The 22,847-nt window shown below is 52.0% G+C and overlaps 2 protein-coding genes across 3 annotated transcripts in view; one reads left to right on the forward strand and one right to left on the reverse strand.

The window, feature by feature from the left end:
- Positions 1-15,126, forward strand: part of Tvp23a (trans-golgi network vesicle protein 23 homolog A) — a 35,903-nt gene extending 20,777 nt beyond the window's left edge. Inside the window, 6 exon segments of one of the 2 annotated variants that reach the window (NM_001108263.2) lie at positions 7,218-7,362; positions 8,558-8,647; positions 8,896-9,024; positions 10,099-10,227; positions 11,489-11,548; positions 12,756-15,126. In NM_001108263.2, coding sequence (NP_001101733.1) covers positions 7,218-7,362; positions 8,558-8,647; positions 8,896-9,024; positions 10,099-10,227; positions 11,489-11,548 — 553 coding nt within the window. In that variant the 3' untranslated portion in view covers positions 12,756-15,126. 2 annotated transcript variants of the gene reach the window in all.
- Nubp1 (NUBP iron-sulfur cluster assembly factor 1) lies at positions 11,281-22,772 on the reverse strand. The gene is made up of 11 exons (NM_001009619.2): positions 22,716-22,772; positions 22,535-22,639; positions 20,621-20,754; positions 17,739-17,807; positions 15,903-15,935; positions 15,338-15,428; positions 14,547-14,701; positions 14,337-14,447; positions 13,977-14,079; positions 12,736-12,819; positions 11,281-12,480 (listed from the first exon to the last, which is right to left on the reverse strand). The coding sequence occupies exons 1-11, from the start codon at positions 22,732-22,734 to the stop codon at positions 12,422-12,424; spliced, it is 963 nt and encodes a 320-aa protein (NP_001009619.1). The 5' UTR covers positions 22,735-22,772; the 3' UTR covers positions 11,281-12,421.
- Between the last annotated feature and the right edge of the window lie 75 nt (positions 22,773-22,847).

A 22,847-nucleotide genomic window follows, 5' to 3' on the forward strand; every position in this document is an offset into this window, starting at 1 on the left:
CTTAGGGAAGAGGATTTACTAGAGCGAGGAGATGGCTCAGCGGATAAAATGACTGTGGTGTGAGCATGAGTTACTGAGCTCTGATCCCCAGCTCCCTTGGAAAAGACAGGCATGACGGCCCACGCCTGGACCTCCAGTGCTGAGGCACAGAGACAGGTGGACCTTGTCACCAAAGTAAGGGAGAGGCTGAGCCTGGTGGCAAACGCCTGAGTCCCAGCGCTCAGGAGGCAGAGGTTTCATCAATTCCAGGCCAGGCTATAGAGTAAGAACTTGTCTATAAATAAATAAATATTTTTCTCTCTCTCTCTCTTTTTTTTTTCTTTTTTTTCGGAGCTGGGGACCGAACCCAGGGCCTTGTGCTTGCTAGGCAAGCACTCTACCACTGAGCTAAATCCCCAACCCCTTAATATTTTTAAAAGTAGTAAAAAAAGAGGTAGCGAGTGATTGAAGAAGGAACTTAACATTGACCTTTGGTGCACACACGAGTGTGCGCATGCACACACATACACACAAACACACGCACATGCATAAATCCTGAGTACAGTTTTGAAAGTAAGCAAATGAAGATGAGCCCTCCCTCCCCCCGTCACCCTCCTTCCCTCCCCCTCCCCTCCCTCCCTTCCCTTTTCCCCTCCCCCTTCCCCTTCTCCTCCTCCCTCCCTCCTTCCCCCCTCCCTCTCTCCCCTCTCCCCCTCCCTCTCTCCCCCTCCCTCCTTCCCTCCCCTCTCCTCCTCCCTCTCTCCCCCTCCCTCCCTTTCATCCTTTAGATGTACAAGGGAGGATGCACACGTGTGCAGGTGTAAAAACAACTTGCAAGAGTTGGTTCACTGCGGTTCTACCGTGTAGGTTTAAGGGATGGAGCTCAGGTTTGTCAGGCTTGGCAGCAAGCGCCTTCCCCTGAGCAACCTCGACAGCTAAAGGACAGTTTTTAGAGACACATATCTGATTCCTGCTGCATGTAGGGTGGTGGCCTTACCTCTGGTCAGAGCTGCTGTGAGAGCAGTGAGAAGGGGCTCGTGTGCCAAGCTGACAATGGTCCGGCTGCCTTCTGCACAGGCCACCTTTGTGGCTGTTCTGGGGGCAGCGTTCAGGCCACTGCTCAGCCCTGTTTACTGGCAACTTCCAGCTCATGACCATCCCCCTTCTCATATAACCCGTGCCCCTATTCTCTAGACTGACTTTAGGTTTACAGGAAACCCAAGAGGGCTGTGTGTGTGGCCCAGTTGGTCCAGTACTTGCCAAGCATGTGCAAAGCCCTGGGTTTGATCCCCAGCCCACCATAAACCGGGAATAAGGGTGGGTCCCAGCAATCTTAAAATGCAGGATGTGGAGACAGGAGGGTCAGAAGCTCAAGGTTATCCTTGGCTACATAATGGATGGAAGCCAGACTGGGATCTGCGACACTGTCTCAGAAAAAAGGAGCAGAAGCTGCAGTTCCCACTGTTCCCCCCACCCCGATTCCCATCCCCCAACTCTGGTACACTTGTTACAGCTGCTGAACCTTACAATACCTTACTAACCAAAGGCCAGCCTTTCCAAAGGGCTTCTTTCTCTCTTCCAGTCACACATTCTGCGAGCTCTGTTAAATCTGTGGTGACTTGTACCCTCCATTAGAGTATTGCAAAGAATAGCTTCGATGACCCAAAGTCTCCCATGTCCTGTGTCCCTTCCTCACCTCTCAGAGCCCCTGGCAGAGTGGCCTTTTTTTCCATCTCTGTAGTTTTGTCTTTTAGAGCATTGCCATTCTGTGATCAGTGGACAGAGCCACCTCACACAGCTGACTCCACTCAAACGCCTCCTGTCTCCTGGAACAGTACATTTCTTTGGTGTGACTGACATCCTACTGTCTGCTGTACCATACTGCCTGTGCCTTCCTTTAGGAGGCACAGGGTAGGCCCTCCAGTGAGGCCTACACACACTGCATGGACGTGCCCCCACTCCGGGAGGATGGGTATTCACTCCAAGGCTTGTAAAAATGGCTTATGAATAAAGGAACTGAACAAACCCTCACAGGGGTTTGTCCCTTTCCTCACTGAGGTCTTCAAGGAGGAGGGTTGGATCTTGAGAAGGAAATACTGTCTGTGGAGCCTAAGGAGGGACCCCTCAGGTGGAGGGAGTTAGGAGTCCTGGAAGATTCCCTCAAAATCCACCCTCCCATACACATAGCACGACACAGAGAAAGCTGTGGTCAGAGAGGAATTTCACTGTGGCACCTTGGTAGTGGGACGGGTTCGAGTGACACTGGCCTGAGGTAACAGCTGTTCCCAATGACAGGGCAGTGTGTGTTCCAGAATGCCACATACACTGCCACCATGCCATGTCTTCAGGATCCTGGGAAGGCATGCTGTACCTGTTTTACACAGAGGAAGAACAAGGCCCTCCCAGTGCTCTCACTCCTGTGTGAATGAGTGCTCCTGCATCAGACAGAGTGTGTGCGGTCACAGAGCACCCTTGGGTGCTGGTGCTCAGCGCCCCTCCTATTTTGAGAGTCTACGTTATTTCCCCTCTATACCAGCTCATCTAAGCGGGGCCAAGAGCTTTTTGGGCTTCCTGTGCGTCTGCCTCCCCTTTCTCCATAAGAATGACTGGACCCCAGACATTCCTGCTATGTGTCCTACTTGGATTCTAGGGAATAGAACTCAGGGCTTTAACCCTTGCACTGCAAGTACTGTTTCTCAGTGAACATCTCCCCTGCCCAAGCCTGAGGCCTTGGGTTGTACAGCGTCAGAAAGACAACAGAGCTACAAAGAGAATTAGTACCCGGAAGGCTCACCCCCAAACAGCCAAAAGTCATCCTGTCATTTGCCTCTCAAGGGACAGAGCCAGAAGCCTGCTGCCCAGAGCAACTTACATACGTGCAGGGCTTGTGCCACAGCCAGCAAATGTTAGAAGTTAGTCTCAAGCCACCTACGTGTTAACCTGGCAATGACAGGCTGGGCCGACTCTTAGATGTCGACTGCGTGAGGGACTGGAGAAGTGGAGAGAGCAGCCTGCAGGAAACTGGACTTGAGACAGTTTAATCAGTATCAGGCTCTGCTTGAATCATCGTCATCATTGTCATCATCATGACACCTTCTGCTAACAATTAAAGAAGCAGGGTGGGCAAGAGGTCAAAGCATAAGCCTGAGTCTTAAGCCCAGAACCCATGGTGGAAGGAAAGGGCTGATACTACAGAGTAGAATACATACATACCTGAAGGAACCAGAGGGGGCACTGTTTTATGAGCTGCCGTGGAGGCGCTGGGAATCAAAGCTAGGTCCTCTGGAAGAGCAGCTTGAGCTCTAACTACTGAGTCATTCCTACTGCCCCTTCCTAATTATCTTATTAGACTCAATCACAGCATTTAACACAACAAATATATTAAGTTTCAGGAATTATTTTCAGGGACTACTAAAACTTTTTTTTTTTTTTTTTTTTTTGGAGCTGGGGACCGAACCCAGGGCCTTGCACTTGCTAGGCAAGTGCTCTACTGCTGAGCTAAATCTCCAACAACTTTTTTTTTTTTTTTGCACGAGTATGAGCGTATCTGTGTGCTGTATTCACTTGTGTGGGGAAATGTGTGCAGGTCTGTGCATGTGCATGTGCCACCACACCCACCCGTTCTGTGGCCATCTAGGGATCTAAATCCCAGCACTTAAGCTTGCATGGGAAGTTCTCCACGGAGACATCTTTCCAGCTCTATTTAAAATGTCTTGGATGTGACCTTGCCCTGGAAGAGCTGCCAAGGGTGAGTTTATCTCTAGTATTACCTGTGTGAAGCTGTGTTGCTACAGGTAGCTGAAAAAAAAAATCACTCACAAGGTTCAAGGTGGAAGAGCGTGAGAGCCCACAGGTATCTGGAATACTCTAGGAAGTTTTGAAGTGGCACGTGATCATGTCTAACACGAAATGGTGAGGACACTTCCTGGGAACAGAATAAGCCCTCCCCTGAAGAGCGGAGGACAGCGTTCCGGCAAATTCCTGTTCCTAAGCAACAGCCTCTCCTCCTTGCAGAACACGAGGCATAGGTGATGCAGTTCTGATCTGGGACCTCATGGCCCATCCCACTGTGAGCAAGGGAGGACTCGATTTTACAAGCACCTTCTGTCGGCTCCGTCTGCATTCCTAGGGTGAGCAGGCCTCCCTGCAGATCCCTGTAGCCTTTTTCATCGCCCCCTTCTACCTACCATTTTCAAAAAATACATTTTTGGTGTGGTGGGTGTGTGAATGGAAGAGAGAGAGACAGAGACAGAGACAGTGGGTGTGTGAGTGGGAGAGACAGAGACAGAGTGCACTTGCACGAATGCACACATAGAGGCCAGAAAAAGGTATTAGAGTCTGGTAGCTGTAGCTAGAGGTGGTGTGAACATGAGACATAGGTTCTGGGCCTTTGGAGGAACGCAAGTGCTTTTTTTTTTTTTTTTCTTTTTTTCGGAGCTGGGGACCGAACCCAGGGCCTTGTGCTTGCTAGGCAAGCGCTCTACCACTGAGCTAAATCCCCAACCCCCGCAAGTGCTCTTAACCTCCAAGAAGCCGGGTCCTTGCCACTGCCATCCATGTGTCCCCTGCGGCCATTACTGTCTGTTCTAGATGGCTCGGAGGTGCTTTTTCCATTGGCGCCATCACTAGTTCCACTCTCCAGGAGCGAGTCGTACGCCTTGCCTGTGAGCCGAGAGCTCAACCCTGTGAGCTGCATCTGTGCTTATGGAATGACCCAAACTTTACCTTTAGGGAACTGACTGCTGTCACCACTGGGGGGAGGGAGGGAGGCTAGAAACCCTGGTCTCACTTCACTTCAGAAGTGACCTCGTTTCAAAGAGGGCAAATGATACTTGGAGTCAGATTAGGGGAAAGTCCTGGGTACTTCGAGGGAGAAAACGACAAATGTCGTAACATGTTTTGGGGGCTGGGTCAGGTGCAGGGTGCTCTGAGTTTGATCCCCAGTGCCACACAGTCCAGATGGAGTAGTGTATACCTGCAATCTAACATCTGGAGGGAGGAAAAGCACATGTTCCGAAGCCATCACTGGCTACACATTACGCTTGAGGCCAGCCTGGGGTACATGCAACTGTCACTTTGAGTAGTGCTAATGTGTGTGCACAGTACTGAGCTTTGAGATGAACCACCCAGGGAAGAATGCCCCACTGCTGATGTCCAAGTGAGTTCACTGACCTTGTTCTTAAATCTGAGTTCCAGGGTTCTCCCTAGGCACCCTCTGTTCTTGGGTCTGAATTCTGGGTTCTCTCTAGGCACCCCAGTTCTTGGGTCTGAGTTCCAGGTTCTCCCTAGGCACCCCCTGTTCTTGGGTCTGAGTTCCAGGTTCTCCCTAGGCACCCCCTGTTCTTGGGTCTGAATTCTGGGTTCTCTCTAGGCACCCCAGTTCTTGGGTCTGAGTTCCAGGTTCTCCCTAGGCACCCCAGTTCTTGGGTCTGAGTTCCAGGTTCTCCCTGGGCACTCCAGTTCTTGGGTCTGAATTCCGGGTTCTCCCTAGGAACCCCAGTTCTTGGGTCTGAGTTCCAGGGTTCTCTCTAGGCACCCCCTGTTCTTGGGTCTGAGTTCCAGGGTTCTCCCTAGGCACCCTCTGTTCTTGGGTCTGAATTCTGGGTTCTCTCTAGGCACCCCAGTTCTTGGGTCTGAGTTCCAGGTTCTCCCTAGGCACCCCAGTTCTTGGGTCTGAATTCCGGGTTCTCCCTAGGCACCCCAGTTCTTGGGTCTGAATTCCAGGTTCTCCCTAGGCACCCCCTGTTCTTGGGTCTGAGTTCCAGGGTTCTCCCTAGGCACCCCAGTTCTTGGGTCTGAATTCCGGGTTCTCCCTAGGCACCCCAGTTCTTGGGTCTGAATTCTGGGTTCTCCCTAGGCACCCCCTGTTCTTGGGTCTGAGTTCCAGGTTCTCCCTAGGCACCCCAGTTCTTGGGTCTGAATTCCGGGTTCTCCCTAGGCACCCCCTGTTCTTGGGTCTGAGTTCCAGGTTCTCCCTGGGCACCCCAGTTCTTGGGTCTGAATTCCAGGGTTCTCTCTAGGCACCCCCTGTTCTTGGGTCTGAGTTCCAGGTTCTCCCTAGGCACCCTAGTTCTTGGGTCTGAATTCCGGGTTCTCCCTAGGCACCCCAGTTCTTGGGTCTGAATTCTGCGTTCTCCCTAGGCACCCCCTGTTCTTGGGTCTGAATTCCGGGTTCTCCCTAGGCACCCCAGTTCTTGGGTCTGAATTCCGGGTTCTCCCTAGGCACCCCCTGTTCTTGGGCCTGAGTTCCAGGTTCTCCCTAGGCACCCCAGTTCTTGGGTCTGAATTCCGGGTTCTCCCTAGGCACCCCCTGTTCTTGGGTCTGAGTTCCAGGTTCTCCCTAGGCACACCAGTTCTTGGGTCTGAATTCCGGGTTCTCCCTAGGCACCCCCTGTTCTTGGGTCTGAGTTCCAGGTTCTCCCTAGGCACCCCCTGTTCTTGGGTCTGAATTCCGGGTTCTCCCTAGGCACCCCCTGTTCTTGGGTCTGAGTTCCAGGTTCTCCCTGGGCACCCCAGTTCTTGGGTCTGAATTCCAGGGTTCTCTCTAGGCACCCCCTGTTCTTGGGTCTGAGTTCCAGGTTCTCCCTAGGCACCCTAGTTCTTGGGTCTGAATTCCGGGTTCTCCCTAGGCACCCCAGTTCTTGGGTCTGAATTCTGCGTTCTCCCTAGGCACCCCCTGTTCTTGGGTCTGAATTCCGGGTTCTCCCTAGGCACCCCAGTTCTTGGGTCTGAATTCCGGGTTCTCCCTAGGCACCCCCTGTTCTTGGGCCTGAGTTCCAGGTTCTCCCTAGGCACCCCAGTTCTTGGGTCTGAATTCCGGGTTCTCCCTAGGCACCCCCTGTTCTTGGGTCTGAGTTCCAGGTTCTCCCTAGGCACACCAGTTCTTGGGTCTGAATTCCGGGTTCTCCCTAGGCACCCCCTGTTCTTGGGTCTGAGTTCCAGGTTCTCCCTAGGCACCCCCTGTTCTTGGGTCTGAATTCCGGGTTCTCCCTAGGCACCCCCTGTTCTTGGGTCTGAGTTCCAGGTTCTCCCTAGGCACCCCAGTTCTTGGGTCTGAATTCCGGGTTCTCCCTAGGCACCCCCTGTTCTTGGGTCTGAGTTCCAGGTTCTCCCTAGGCACACCAGTTCTTGGGTCTGAATTCCGGGTTCTCCCTAGGCACCCCCTGTTCTTGGGTCTGAGTTCCAGGTTCTCCCTAGGCACCCCCTGTTCTTGGGTCTGAATTCCGGGTTCTCCCTAGGCACCCCCTGGCTACCTTCTTCCACCTGTTCTTCCGAGTGAGTGCCATTGTCACCTACGTGTGCTGTGACTGGTTCAGCAGGAGCTTTGTGGGCTGCTTTGTCACTGTGCTCCTCCTCCTGTCCTTTGACTTCTGGTCTGTGAAGGTAAGGTTCCCTCTCTAGGGACACTTAGCCTTGGCTCCCAGGTGGTGATAGCCTCTGTGCATGTGGGATACAGGGGTGCTTTGGTTTACATTGCTGCTACCTATTAAAGAACACTGAGGGGCCGATAATATGGGGGGTAAGGGGTGCTGTAGTCAAGCCCGGAGCAGAGCAAGATCCTTGGAATCCACTCAGTGTAAGGAGAGAGCCGACTGATCCTCCCAAGTTGTCCTTTGTCCTCCACAAGTGTGCTATGGCACACGGCCACTCCCCTCCACACAAAATGTTTAAATTTTAAGGATTACTGAGCCCATGTCACTTATAATTAGAGGGCAAAAGTGCTTCAGTAAGTGGCCTCCAGGATCAGTTGTCAAAGGTGCACAAGTGCATCATGGGAGCAATGAGCCCATATGGCTTTGGACTTTGTACAATCTTCATGATATATATGCACATATATAGACATATAATGTGAATGTATGTTTTATTTTGAAGCAGTCTTTGGTTTTTGAGGCAGTGTATATAACCCTGGTTGAACCCCAACTCACAGAGATCTGTCTGCCTTTGCCTCCTGAGGACTGGGATGCACCAGCATTCCTGGCTAGAACCTCCCTTTTCAAAGTAAATAGGGCCTGGCATGGTAACACACATCTTTAAACTCAGACTCAGGGTGGGAGAAGGTGGGCAGAGGCAGGTGGCTCTCTGAGTTTGAGTCCAGCCTGGTCTACATAGCAAGTTCTAGGCCAATTGAGTGAGACCCTATCCCCCCCCCCAAAAAAAATACAACAAAGCAAAACAATAAACGAACAAACAAACAAACTTAAAGAGGAGAAGCTTGGAAAGTTCACTCAAGAAACAATTATAGTTCCACGTCTTTACCTCCTTTCCTTTTGTGTGTGCATACACATCTGTGACATAAGGCAATTGTGGTCTGAGGACGACTTGCAGAAGTCAATTCTCTCCCCATACAGTTGTGGGGAAGCGTTGTCACTCACCGTCATCCTAGTAGCTCAACACCCCCTCTTAATGCATTCTGTGGGGTTCACAGTGAACATTAGCTGTGTGCATTGGCACGAACCTAATACCACTCAAGAGGCTTGAGAGTTCAAGGCTACCCCGGGCTACATAGGAAGACCAGTACAGAAACAATCAGCCATTTTGTTCCTTGTGTGCTCACAGCCCTTTTGCTCACTTTCCTCAGAATGTAACTGGAAGACTCATGGTGGGTCTTCGATGGTGGAACCAGATAGATGAGGACGGGAAAAGCCACTGGATATTTGAAGCCAGAAAGGTACGCTCTGAGACAAGACAAACAAGGACTGGGGAGAGGCCGTGTGACGTTTATACAGGTTCCCAAGTTGTGTGTGTGCCAGTTGGGTGGTGGCGGCCATGCTTTTAATCCCAGCACTTGGGAGACAGAGGCAGGTGGATCTCTGTGAGTCCAAAGCCAGCCTGGTCTACAGAGCCAGTTTCAGGACAGCCAGGGATGTTGTGCAGAGAAATAAATGAACAAAAGCTATGATGGCTGTCCCCCAGCAGGTCTCTGCAAACCATATGGCTGCCACTGAAGCAGAGGCACGCATCTTCTGGCTGGGTCTCATCATCTGCCCGGTGATCTGGATCATGTTCTTCTTCAGTACCTTGTTCTCCCTGAAGCTCAAGTGGTTGGTAAGACGCTCTCTGACAGAGCGGGGGCTGGAAGTGGTCACTCATTTGATGGAGACGGCCCCATAGTCCATTCACCACTATACTCTGTGACCCGGTCAGTTTCGTGGAGCCATATCACCATCTCAGGACTTAAAAACCCAGATCTTATTGTAACTATGTGGGTGTCTGTGTGTGATGTGTGCAGTAAGTACATGTGCCCTCAGGGGGCAGAGGGCCTGAGCTCCCCTGGAGCTGGAACTACAGGCAGTTATCAGCTGCCGACAGAAGTGTTGGGCGCCAACCTCACATCCTCTGTGAGAACTCTCCGGCCCATTTAAAAATTATTTTCACCACTACAAAGAAAATCTGTACTCTGTAGGTATTGCCCTCGTGCCATTCCCCTGGCTCCTGGCGCTCTCCTTCCTAGGTAGACTTACAGGATGTTACATAAATGGAAGCCCACAATATGTGCTCTTTTCTAAGTGGCTTCTTTCATTTAGCACATGTGCAGGCCCGTCCAAACTACACTTTCTTTGTAGGGTTAAAGAATATTCCACGGCATGGGTATATAGCACATTGTTTCACTCCCTAGTGGATAAGGACAAATGATGCTGATGTGAAATTGTGTTTTGTTTCTGAAGTGCTGGGGAGGGAACCCAAGGGCCCTGAGCTTGTGCAAGCAAGGCACGTGCTCCCATGCTCCCACTAAGCTCTGTCTTCAGCCTCCAGGAAGGAGTTTTAATTAAAATGTGCAGTACCTATTGTTGGCCGCCAGCCTTTCTTGGGTAGGAAGGCTGACAGTGCCCATTTTCTTTGGGAGAGCTGTCCCTTCAACGAGGACACAGAACACAGGGCATGGCAGCAGGAGCACCGTCATGGCAAACAGCCTCCTGTGGTTCTGCCTCCCCCAGGACCAGCTCCATGGCTTTGGGCAGCTTCCGCTTCCCAACTTGTCTCCTTCACCTGAACCACGGTGGTCCCTGCCTCTTGGTTGCTTACGCTGGTGCCACGAGTGTTTGCCTGGGACAGAGTAGCCCTGCCAGCCCTTCCCTGAGTCTGCACCCTCAGCAGGCTTCCCTGTTTTGCCCAATGCAGGCTCTCGTGATTGCTGGCATTTCCCTCCAAGCTGCGAACCTCTACGGCTACGTCCTCTGTAAGATGGGGGGCGACGGAGACATGAGCACAGTTGCGGCCAGCTTTCTGCCCCAGACAGTGTTTCAGACGGTAAGTGACGAGTCCTTCCGTGGGGCTTTCCTTCCAGGTGCTCAGTGAAGGGCCACAGGCAGCTGCAGTTCTTAACCGTCTCTCTAGCAGCCAGCTCAGCATTGTTCTTACTGTGTATAAATAAATGTTCACTCCACCGGGCCGACTATTTCTGATGTAAAGTTCTGGCTGGGTGTGGCGGTATAATACCTTTGATATCAGTACTCTGGAGGCAGGAGCAGGTGGGTGGGTCTCTGAGGTTGAGGTCAGCCTGGTCTACAGAATGAATTCCCACCCAGCCCAGCCAGGGCTACTTAGTGAGACCCTATTTTAATAAACAAACAAGTTAAAAAAAAAACCCGCGATAGGTCAATTAGTTCTGGAGACAGCTTTGTGCAGAAGCCATACAGTCTAGATCTAGAACCTTCTCACTTCCAACAAGAGCGTGGGCCTAGAGACACTAGCTCCCCATTGGTCCCTTGCTCCTGGCACCCACCATCCTGTCTGTAATGAAGTGACAGCTCCTATCAATACAGTGTCTGACGTTTTGTTTTAAGTGATATGTAAGACTGGGGCTAAAGTTAAGAAAACTTGCTGCTCCCGCAGAGGACCCGCATGGGTTTCCCAGCACCGTACAGCAGTCAGTCATTTATCTGTAACTCCAGTTCCAGGGGATTCTGACACCCTCTTCTGACGTCCACAGGCACCATACATCGCACACATAAAATTAAATAATTAAAGCAAAACCTACAGAACTGGCCAGGGAGGAGAGGGCTCAGTGGATAAAAGCACTGGATGTGTAAACCTGACAACCTAAATTCAATCCCAAGAACCGACACAAATGTGGCAGGCATCTGTAGCCACAGCACTCCAGAGGAGGAAGGTAGAGAAGTTAGTTCACGGACCAAATAGCTTGGAGTACACAGGGCGCAGACAGATGAGAGATCCTGCCTCAAAGACAAGGTGGAGAGACAGAACTAAGTCCCCAACAGCTGTCCTCTGACCCCCACAGGTGCATCATGGGATGCACATACCTGCACATGTACATGCACAGGCACACGTACACCACAGAACTAAGGAAAGAATGGCAAAGCCTTTTGTTTTGAAGCCAGGAAATATTTCTGGGATAACTGTCTCAGTAATTGTCAATTGTCAGTTGTCAGCAGTGAGGGGAGTCTCTTTGGCTTGTAGTGCAGTGTTCCGAACGACAATACTTGTGGCTGAGTCTGTGCAGTGGAGCCCACTCTTTGTTGGGAGAGTCATGGATCTTCTTGCCTTGCAGGATGCCCCAGGTGACTTTGAGAAGCCCAGGCTGGAAGGACTGGACATCCACCAGCATTAGGTGAGAGGTAGGTGCAGGCCAGAGGCCTGAGAACTCGTGGGAAAGCAGCTCTTGACCTGTGCACAGGTCTAGGTGGGCTCCCCCAGTCCTCCAAGTTGACCCAAAGCAAGTCTAAGCTAGAACCCCGATGTTTAGGGCCTGCTCAGGACCTAGTCGAGCTTTTTGGAAAGGTTGCACCTGCTCCACAGGGACTCCAGCACACTCAAGAGTTCGCATGTATACGGTAAGGGGAGGGGCTCCCCACCTTCCAGTGTCAAGCCACAGTGCAGTGAAGTCTGGAATGACTCTCAGCAGCTCTCAGACCATGGGGACAATTACACCTGTCTCTCAGAAGTGCCAGGTAGTGGTTTTTACCGGGAATTACCAGATGTCTTGAAGGTACCCATCACCTCGTGGGTGACTTAAAAGCTTTTTCAGGGGTTTGGTGGACCCCAGCGAAAGCACTCACACTGACCCCAGCATGACTGGAGACCTCCCAGAGCTGGAGACCCCAGTGTGGGCAGAGGTTGGTGTCAATTCTCCCTCCTGAGGCCACAATCCTCCCTCGTCTCTCCCTAGGCTTATCACCTGAGGCAGAAACAGTCCTGTGACTCAGAAGCTTCATAGTCCCTTGGGTTCCAGAAAACAGGCCCTAGGGGACAGGTTCAAGGAGACATTTTTATTTTCTGATGAATGGCACCTGGATGCAGAGTGCCTGTACCTTTGATCTTAAGGAAATATGCAGATAGGTGATTATAGAGTCTTAATAAGTGACTTCAAATCCTGTCAGCATCTGGTGGCTGTGGCACCACCTGTCTCCTGCTGACCAGGTGTGGCTGGACACGTGACCCGCTGGCGCTGTGGTTAGGAGGTGGCACTTGGCTCTGTCCCACTTCAGGGGCTGATGAGGTTCTCATCATGTGACTGACGAGAATTACAAAACTCTCGGATCCCTAAAAGACAAGTCGAGGGGTGAGTTCTCGCCTAGCACCTCTGCCCATGGCTTGCTTTGGTTTACCAGTGAGGATTCCCATTGGTTTTACTGGCCTTGACAGCACGTATTTCCCATGCTGTGAACTTCACCCGCCCTCGTTTCTCAGACTCAGAAAGCACCCCTGTCTCCAGCTGAAGCTGGCAGACCACCCTACTGCTTCTGCACACTCCGCTCCTCTAGGTGACTTCCTGCAGGCAACGTCTCAGATACTTACTCTGAATTATACTTTTGTAGGCTGCTGTGGCTGGTGAATCTGGGGCTTCAACAAAAAAAGACTGGCCTTTGTCACAGCTCTTGCCTTAAAGAGACAGAGAAAAGGAGACCCTTGTAGAAGCGGTGCTCTTTTGTGCCTGCTGCAGTGTGGCTGCCTGGGGCTCCCCACTCAAGGACAGCAAAGGTGGAGAGACACTACATGGGCTGTGTCCCTCCTCAGCAACCGATGATTTTATTTGCTGAGGGCACAAGTCAGTAGGGTGGCATGTGGCCAAGGCAGATTCTAGGCCCAAAGAACTGTTTCCTCCACTCGGAAAGGGCCCAGGAAGCTGCATGAGATCCGCTAACCCGCAGCCCTGGAAGATGATAATATAAGGAAGGGAACCAGCTAGGACTCTCAGCAGACAGGGAGTGTGGCAAAACATCAAGGACTAAGAAAGGAAATGCAGATGGGGTGAGCTTCTGCATCTCTGAGGAAACACACATGTGAATGTGGAATATGCACTACCTCTGAGGTGAGCAGAAGCCTCAGTGCACACACCCTGTCCTCCGCCTACGCCCCCATCGTGTCATCTTTATGGTCCTTCCCTGCTCCACAGTGTCTATGTCTCTCTCCATCCTGAGGACCATATGTAACCCAGGGGAGACACAGCTTTGCCTGTAAACCTTCCTCAGGCCCCAGTCCCCATGCCCTGTTCCCTTCCTCCCTGACAGGAAAAGGCCAGCTCCCCCATTTGGGTACACAGTCATCTGCAGCTGGACCCAATCTGCCTCAGGCTCTTCCTGAGCCCCAGGCAACTGGCACTGCTCCAGCTCCTGCTCCCATCACAGGCATCTACCACTCAGGCAAGCTCCACTCTTACTGTGGGGAAGGTGAAGTCTGCAGGGCAGCAGAGCCCCTGAGGCCTCACAGCAAACCAATACCTGGATGAGCCTGGGAGAGAGACAGACGCAAACCCCTCCCTCAGTTCTGAAGACCATTCAGAGCAGAAATGTCAGGATCCTAGGACATTTCGGTCCCCAGTAGTATGTCAAAGTGCAGCACAGGAGCGGGGTGAGCTGTCTTGGCACCAGTGACCAAGCGCCTGCCCCAGGTCTCACTGCTTCTCTCCCATGGCTGCGGCCTCTATGGAGCTCTGTGGGCCCAGCTCTGACCCACCACTGCTGCTCCTGAAACAAGCCCCGAGCGGCTAAGACGGCCATGCATGAGCAAAGGCCCCTCGGGACCGTGTTCAGACTCACCTATGTGTGGATCCAGCGGCACTTTGCCCAGAAGAGGGATCTTCAGGGCCTGGCACATGGCCTCTGCACCCCCAGTGGTGGGAGGGAAGATCTGAGACTCTCTCTGTGGGGCGGAAAGAGGAGGAAGCTTTATTTTGCTTCTGCACCCTAGGACACACTAGTTTTCAGACATTTTGAAACAGTGTCTTGTTTGCATGTGAGACTGAAGCATCTTCACCTGGGCAGTGGTGGAGAGCTTGGTGGGGACCCTCCCTTCCCAACACAGCGGGGGGGAAAGCAGAAACAGGTCCCTAGAGAACCGTCCCTGCTGTTTCCCCGCTAGGACCAGGGTGTGCTTAGGCCTGCCCCGGGGACCCTCACCTTGCACTTGGGGCAGATGAAACCACTCATGTTCTCTACCACACCAATGATGGGCAGCTTCACCTTGTGACAGAAACTGATCTCTTTCCGAACATCCTGGAGGGCCACCTCCTGGCAGAGTTGACAGAGCGGTTATCCCTCAGCCAAAGGGCAGTGAAAGCCACGTGTGATCCAGGAGGTGCCCGGACAGTCCTCAGAGAGCTCACTCACCTGAGGGGTGGTGAGGATCACCGCCCCATCAATGTGTGCGGCAGCCAGATACTGGACCACCGAGAGGTGCTCATCGGACGTGCCGGGTGGGGTGTCTATGACGAGGTAGTCCACGTCTCCCCAGTCTACGTCTCGGAGGAACTGCTTGATCATACCTGGGAGTGGGCAAGGCTGAATGTGTGCCTTCCTTCCGGCATACATCCCCGGAAGCATCTTTCAGTGTGCGTGAGCATTCTCAGCCTCAACTCAGTGACACTGCTGTCCCCAGGGGGCAGGAGGTGAGATCTGTAGACATGTTGGGTGGCCATGATGAAGTCAGGGGCGCTACAGTCATTATGTGTGGCACACACGTGTTGTTCCAGCAGTCGCGTGGCTTAAGTGTCAAGGGCGAGAAGGTGCTTGCCCAGCCGTGCTGCCTGCATCATCATATCTTTCCCCAGAAAGGGGTCTTCACTCCACACTTCCCTCCTTGACACAAACCAGCCATGTGACGGACGCCACACTACAGATCACTTTGGGATCCTGCAAGTCTCAAGAGTAGAAAGGCTCCCCGAAGGTAATAAAATGTCTACACTGAAAACTAGTATTTCTCATGGTCTTCTTTATCGGGGAGGGGGATGCTGAAGCAGAACACGCTGCAGGCCAAGGTGAGGGCACTAGTAGGCATGAAGTCCTGGGCTCCACCCCAGTACCAAAGCAACAGCATTAACACAGCACAAAGACATTGGGTGCCCACAGCATCCCCCACCCCCAGCCTGGATGTAGGCAGACCCAGGGGGGCAGTGACAAACCGTTTTTCTTTGGTCCCCTCCAGATGACAGCATCATCCGGGCTGCTGAGCAGGAAGCCCACAGACATCACCCCCAGGTTGTCCTCCACATACTGCACCGGAATGGGAAGAAGGGGGAGAAACACGTTTGCTTACGGGGGACAAAGGCATGACACGCCTGCACAAAACCACAAGTGGGCGTTTCCCGAGGAATCAATAATAAAGAAATAAATAAAACATAAGGATAAGGGCACCGTGCTTGCTCTCTGCAGCCTCAAAACATTGTTGAGAAACAGGTGACCATGTGTGGCTTGTCCCTCAGCAACAAGTCAATGACACTAAAATAACCGGTCTCCTCGGGTGTCCAAATTGGGTCAGCAGAGACCCATAACCCAGGCTTGTAGGTGAGGCTTGACTGGGCACACTGTGGTCACTCCGTTGCATGGTACCACACGAGTCCCACTGAGACAGGGCCTGCTCATCCTTGGTCTGGGAAACAAGTCTCAGTGAACATTCAACCCCTGCCTCCAACAGCCCATCAGATACAACTAATCCCACACACTGCCTCCCCAGTAGGGCTCACTCACCACTGGAGACCAGCCGGAGCCACTCTGGTGAACCTGTGGGAACATGAAAATCATTCTTGTCATTGACAAAATGCCCATGGAGGATGATTCACTGTCCCGTACTCAATGAAGAAGTCCCTTAGTTACTTTTATTTAGTGGTACGTGTGTGCCTGTTTGTTTCCTGACTGAACATGCAAAGGTCAGAGGACAACCTTCAGGGCTCTCCTTCACCGTGTGATCCCAGAACCCAGGTCACCAGGTTTGGCAGCAAGTACCTCTACCTGCTGGCCACTCAGTTCTTAATGGAGGGTGGAGGGATGAAGATTCTATCCTGGCCCTTGCCAAGGAACCAAACTTATTCAAGTTCCGGCATAACTCTGAGGTATTTACAAAGGAGAGTGCTGTCAGCTGCTGAGAAAATGCAAGCATGTGAAGTCAGCCAGGCCACCATGCACAGGAGCAGAGGGGGACTCAGTGCCACCGATGATTCAAGGCTGCCCTGAGCAGGTGGCAGAGACTGACTGCCCGGTGCTTATGGGACCTGGGTTCAGTTCCCAGCACCTGATGAAAGATGCCCACATCTGTCTGGGATCTGACACCTTCTCTGGCCTCTTCGAACTGAGTGCATGATTGACAGACACACACGCAGGAAAACACCCTTACACATAAAATAAACTTTTATAAGCTACCCTTGGGCTGGGCATAGTGTTTGCACACCTTTAATCCCAACACTCTGGAGGCTGTGGCAAATGAATCCCTGTGAATTCCAGGCCAGCCAGAGCCACCCAGGGAGAGCTTGTCCATCAATCAAACAAACAAACCCCAAAACTGTCCCAGTCAGTCAGTAGCCTGAGCCCTGACTCCAGAATGCTACCTACAGGAGTAAGGACCCAGAGTCACCAGGAAGCCCCATGAGCCTACTTCTGGGCCTGGACCCCCCAGGGCTGGGCTCTGTTCTGTTTATTACGAAATAGAACTCAGGCAACTCCCGCCTACACACCAGACTAGCCTTCTCTTTCAGTTTTCTAGACAGAATCCTTGACGCCAGCCTCCACCCTCAAAATTAAGTGATCCTCCTGACTCACCCTCCCAAGTAGCAGGGACTACAGCTTATACCACCATGCCTGGCTAAATTTCTACTTCGTAAGACAACTCTGTGCTACAAGTATACCCAGCTGGCGTGTGTGTGGTGCAAAGGCTCACTGACTGGGGCACAATCCTGCTTTTTTACTTCAACATGGGTACCAGCATGCATACCAGCATCCTCATAGGCACACCCAGGCCTTGGCAGTGCCTGTGTGAACTTCCTGTTTGCTGAGGCTAAAGGCCCCTGTTCCTGTCTGCTCCCTGCCTTGGCCTCCTGTCCTCGGTTCTCTCCCATGAGGCTCATCGGCCTTGTTTGACGTTATGTGCCTAGAAGAGGACCCAGAGTGAAGGAGACAGCATCGCCCATGGCGTCCGAGCCCAACCCTGACTGCATACCAGAGGTCCATCCAGGATGAGGCCAGCAGCAGACAACCCCACTGTGCCACTCAGCAGTGCCACCTCAGGGTCTCAGTTCCCTAGCAGAGACCACAGCTCTGAGAGATTCCCTTGCTTCCAGTGCAGACCCAAGCTAACCCTGGCCCTGAGTAACTGCTCAGAGCTGAATTTCCGCCTCTCACTTCTGCATTCCACTTGCTGTTTCCCTCTCCCACCCATAAAAGGCTCAAAAAAACTCCAATGTTTCTCACAGATGTGGATGTACTTTATACCTAATCCTGAACCCCTAAATCCTCAGCCATTGAGAAAGGAGGCAGAGGGGCTACTGTACATGCTTGCCCAAAGAGAACCAGCCACGTTCTCTCTCAGTTCACCTGCTCTCCTTCTAAGCCCATGATCTTGGGGATCGATGGCCCACAGATGTCGATGTCCAGAAGAGCAACCTGGGAATGAGAAGAGACAGGTGGTACCGTCACTGACCACTGGACTTCCAAGATATGCACAGCGGGATGGGGCATGGCTAGCACACGAAAATGAATGGTTGAGCTTCCACTTTCTCATGAGAAGGATGCAGCGTGGACCTTCCAGGAACTCCTAGGCATGCACACAGCCCTGGGTGTGGGACACTGAAGAGGTTAGTTAACTCAGCCTGGGAGTGTACCATGAGTTCTGCATCACAGAAGATGAAGTTGAGGTTCAGAGAGGCCCGGGGACTTGTTCAATAAGCAAGGAACAGAGATGGGACAAAAGTCAACATCTCCAGTGCCAGCACTCTTCTCACGGTCAGGGCCACACAGAAGGCCTGAGCAGAAATTATGGCTGACCTCTAGGAAACCATAGAGGTTCCTGGGACCAAGCTAACAATGAGCTTTCAAAGGAGCCTTTAAATAAGAAAGGAGACGCCAGCCAGACAACTCGGATACTAAGAGAACATGCTTCATGTGGATTCACAGCACCCATGTTGGGCAGCTCAAGACCCTTTGTAACTTGTTTCAGGGGATCTAGTATCCCCTCCTGGCTGCCACAGGAACTGCACTTGAGCACATGACCCCCCAACCCCCCCCACCTTTTTAATCTTATGTATATGGTGTTTTGCCTGTGTGTATGTATGTCTGTGCAACTCATACATGTCTGGTGTTCACGTAGGCCATAAAAGAGTGTCAGATCCCCTGGAACTGGAGTTACAGACAGTTGTGAGTTGTCATGTGGGTGCTGAGAATTGAACCTCTTAAAAAGGCAGGCAGTGTTCTTAACCACTGAGCCATCTCTCCAGCCCTCACATATTTTTCTAAACAAACAAACAAACAAAACCCTAGAAGAATGAGAAGGAGGAAGAGGAGGGAGAGAGGAGCTGGAGGGATGGCTCGGAGGTAAGAATACTTGCTGGCCGTTCTTCCAGAATACCCAAGGGGGTTGGGGAACCTTTTTCTGCCATATTGGCAGCTCACAACTCCTTGTAACACCAGTTCCAGGGCATCCAACACCTTCTGGCTTATCAGGCGCTGCACATACATGGTGCTCACAGACACACAAAGAAAAATAGACTTTAAAAACATGAAAGGAATCTGGCAAGTTCTTGTGGGGACTTAGGACGTCTCGGAAGACTTCCACCAAACCGACCATCAAGGCCTGCAGCAGGATGCCCTGCCCTCTCGAAGGGCGGCCATTCATCTTGAGAACTGTAGTGGGGACCCAGAGTGCAGCGCCTCTGGAGGACTTTGGAACTTGCCCCATGCTCTCTGTCTTCCTTCTTGGTCCTACTTCCTCTACACGATGGCTGACTGCAGTGCTTGTGACTGAGAGTGACACAGGGGACTTCACTAAGATCCTGTTTGCCTCCTGCGTCCTCTGCTGGCCTGGCCCGAAAGTGCAGCAGAGGGACATCTGCCACCTGAGGCAGGGACCTAGGCTTGTCTGTGGGAGCAGCTCAGCAGGGCTCCAGCCACCTTAACAGTTCCTTTTGAGCAACGATTCTTCCCACAAGCCAGAGAAGGAGCAGAGCCAAGTGACAGCAGGACGCAATACGCAGAGTGACCGTCACCTGTGCCCAGGATCTTCCTGGGCGCTCTCTATGGGCAGCCTGTCTGACTCGGCACCCCAATAACCAACTGCTTCTCTTGTGCCTAGGTCAGAGTAGTGGGTGTCTGCTGAGAACCAAGCCTGTACTTACATGTCCCCAGAACCTCTCAGTTGCTGAGGGCCGGGAGTCCTTCTCACAGTAAATTGGGAGTGGGGTACTATGGGGCTCTCAACTCTGCCCCCCTTAAAATGTCAAGTTTCTTCTCTAAAGGTCTTGGTTTTCACTCTGAGCCTTTCAAGAGGTCACTTCACCCGGTGGCTTCTCCCTCAGTCTTGTCTATCTGAGCTTCCGGCCTGTAAAATGAGAGCTTGAGGGTTTAGGTGCCACCCGCTGGGCTGCCTCAACTGAACTGATACTGCAGTGGTGAAGAAGATGCTGCCCAGGGCATTCCCAGGACACTGACTGTGTGGCAGGCACTGTGCTTGCACCGTACCTGCAGCCTCTCACAAAGGCCTCTGGGCTCCATTTTAGAGATGAGAAAATGAAGGCAGAGAGAGAGAGCCTGGTAAGCAGCCTGGGCATCAGCAGTGGTGTGGACAGAGCTGAGGCATGAGCCTGCACTGCTTGTGGCTAGCAAACCTTTACCAAGGCTGCACCCAGGGCACGGTACTGGAAATTTGAGTTAGTTTGTCTGTTTTGAGACAGGGTCTCACTTTGGAGCTAGCCATGGCTGGCCTTGAATTCAGAAGCCTCCTGCTCCAAAAACGCTAGGCTTACACCATGGCCTGGTGAGGTGATTCTAGTCTCATGCTTGTCTGTACTCTAGAGATGAAGGACCGAGCACGAGGATCACTTCTGTTAAGAGGCAAACAGAAAATGTCTTCCTCTTTATGGACAAAACCAATAATACTATATAGGTGCTTGTCTAACTGGAGAAGGGACCAGGAATATGTAAATAGCATTCTTAGCTCACAGGAGATGGACCAATGAACAGCTGCAGGATCTGGACTTCGAGACAACAGAAAGAGCTTCATGAGGGGCAAGTGTAAAAGGTCCCAGAATGTGAAGAGGCACACTGCCATCTTGGATGGAGAACTCAGCAAACAAGCTCAGCCAGCGGCCTGGCAGCTCATTCCCTGCAGGGTCAAGGCAGCCAGAGAGGCTGGTTCCCTGGAGACTAAAGCCATCGGCAGCCTCTGACGCAAGGAACACCTTCCAGCTGGCCCAGGCGCTCACCTGTGTGTCTCCATCCTCTGCCAGGCCGTGGGCGAGGTGGGCACTGAATGTGCTTTTCCCAACGCCGCCTTTCCCAGACAGCACCAAGATCCTGTGTCTCACCGTCTTCATCTTCTCTCTGATTTCCTCCACAGCTGCAAAGGAGTAGAGGAGACGATGACGTCCCTGCCTCAGTCCCGCCTGTCCCTCTTCCAAAGTGCTAGGAAGAGTCACACTCTCTAAGCTGTTTCTAAGGCTCTTTGTGAGATGGCACTTCAGGAATAGTAACAAATGCTAGGAAGAAAATATGGCCACTACCAGCCTGAAAACACTGTCTTAGTTATGCCCTGCCTTATCTACTAGAACATAGGCTCCCAGGAAAGTGGGATGTTCAAAGTCCCAGTTCCTGGACAGAAGTGTGCAGAGAGTAAAATTTTACAACCCAGCAGGAATCTGTTAACATCTGCAGAAATTTTTGGATGTCACAAGGAGGAACTGCTACTGGAACTGAGGACGATGGATGTTCAGTTTCTTAAGCACAGGACAGCCCCAGCAAAAAAGGGATGATCAGTGGCAAATGTCACCAGAGCTCTCAGCAAGTAACCATCCAGCAATTCACTGTGTTTCCAATGTCTCATCTTGTTTCAAATCCTTACAAATTACACTGGGGGTGACTTTCTTCATGATGAGGGCATTCAGAAGTCTTGCTCAAGGTCAATCTGCAAGTGACCCAACAACCAAACCCAGCCTCTCTCTGAATCCCTCCAAGAGCCTTCTCTCAGCTTCCTGTTTCCCAAGACCCTTCCAGGCAGGCTTTCAGTCCTCCTCACCCTGGAGCTGGCCCTTCATAGCTTCTCCCTGATGGGTTTAACATGTCTGTTGTCTGCTTTCTCTCACACTTTGGTCTCAGTCTCCCTTCTGTCTCTCCACTGAGATCATGAATATTCATGTCTGCTGAGAGACTCCTTAACAGAAGGATTCTTCTCTCTGCCACAGATGGGGCCTCTGTGACCTGAGATGGACATGTGACAGGACTTAGGCCTGAAAGACCTCAGTATTTATTCATTTTGCCCTCTGTGCTTGGCCTTGTGTATACTGAGGTCAGTGGTTTTCAGTTGAGCCCTGTACCTGCCCCACATCACTTTTTTTCTATTCTATCCTTCTTTAAGGTCCTATTTACTGATTTAAAAAAAAAAAAAAAGAAGAAGAAGAAGACAGGGTCTCGTCTAAGCCCAGACTGGCCTCTAATCACTATGTAATGAAGAATGACTTTGAACTCCTGATCTTCTTCTAAAAGTCTTAAGGGAGCTGGAATGATGGTTCAGCGGTTAAGAGCATTGATTGCTCTTCCAGAAGTCCTGAGTTCAATTCCCAGCAACCACACGGTGGGTCACAACCAGGTGGAATGGGCATCTGATGCCCTCTTTTGATTGGTCTGAAGACTGCGACAGTGTACCCATATACATGAAATAAATCTTTTTAAAAAAAAAAGTCTTAAGGGCTGAGATTACAAGCATGTGCCAACACATTCGACCCAATGTTCGTTCATTCACTCATTCTTTCATAAAGGGTCTCATCCTGTAGCCCAGCCTGGCTTCTACCTTGCAGCCATCCTGTAGCCCAGGCCAGCTTTTAACTTGCAGTCATCCTCCTGATTCTGCCCCTAGAATTTCTGGCGGGGGATAGCCTGTGCCACCAGCTTATTTTAATGTCCCTCTCGGTTCCCGGTCTATCACAGATAAGACTGAACCTTCCTTTCCAACACTGGTCTCCAGCTATTTGACTTTTAAAACCTCCCTCTCGCTCTCTAAGCTCCGCCTTCAACGCCAAACCCTCTCAACCAATGAAAATACTGCCCATTGCCCACTGCCCGCTGTCATTCATCCCCTCGAGTCCCGCCCCTTCCACTTCCTGACCAGCCCGCCGCTTCCTCACCCGGGTCCGGTGCGGCGCCGGCTCCGGATGCGCACAACTTCTGGTTGGGGCATCCCTGGCAAGAAGCTCCTCGGCCCGCCTGGGCGCTATCGGCCCCGGGGCAGCCTGCGCGGAGACAAGGGTACACGGTCAGAGCGGCTCGGTCCCAGCAGGACCACCCACGCCTCCTGCGCTAGCTCACCGTGGGGCGCCCCCTCCATGCTGCAGCTCTTGCCCGGGCTGCGCTCACCGGAATCTCAGGGGCGTGCTTCCGCCTTGCGGGTCCAATCTGACACTCTAGCCGCGTGAACTGTCTCGCCCGACCAGCACTACG

The sequence above is a fragment of the Rattus norvegicus genome, chromosome 10, assembly GCF_036323735.1.
Source record: "Rattus norvegicus strain BN/NHsdMcwi chromosome 10, GRCr8, whole genome shotgun sequence".
Classification (NCBI taxonomy): domain Eukaryota; kingdom Metazoa; phylum Chordata; class Mammalia; order Rodentia; family Muridae; genus Rattus; species Rattus norvegicus.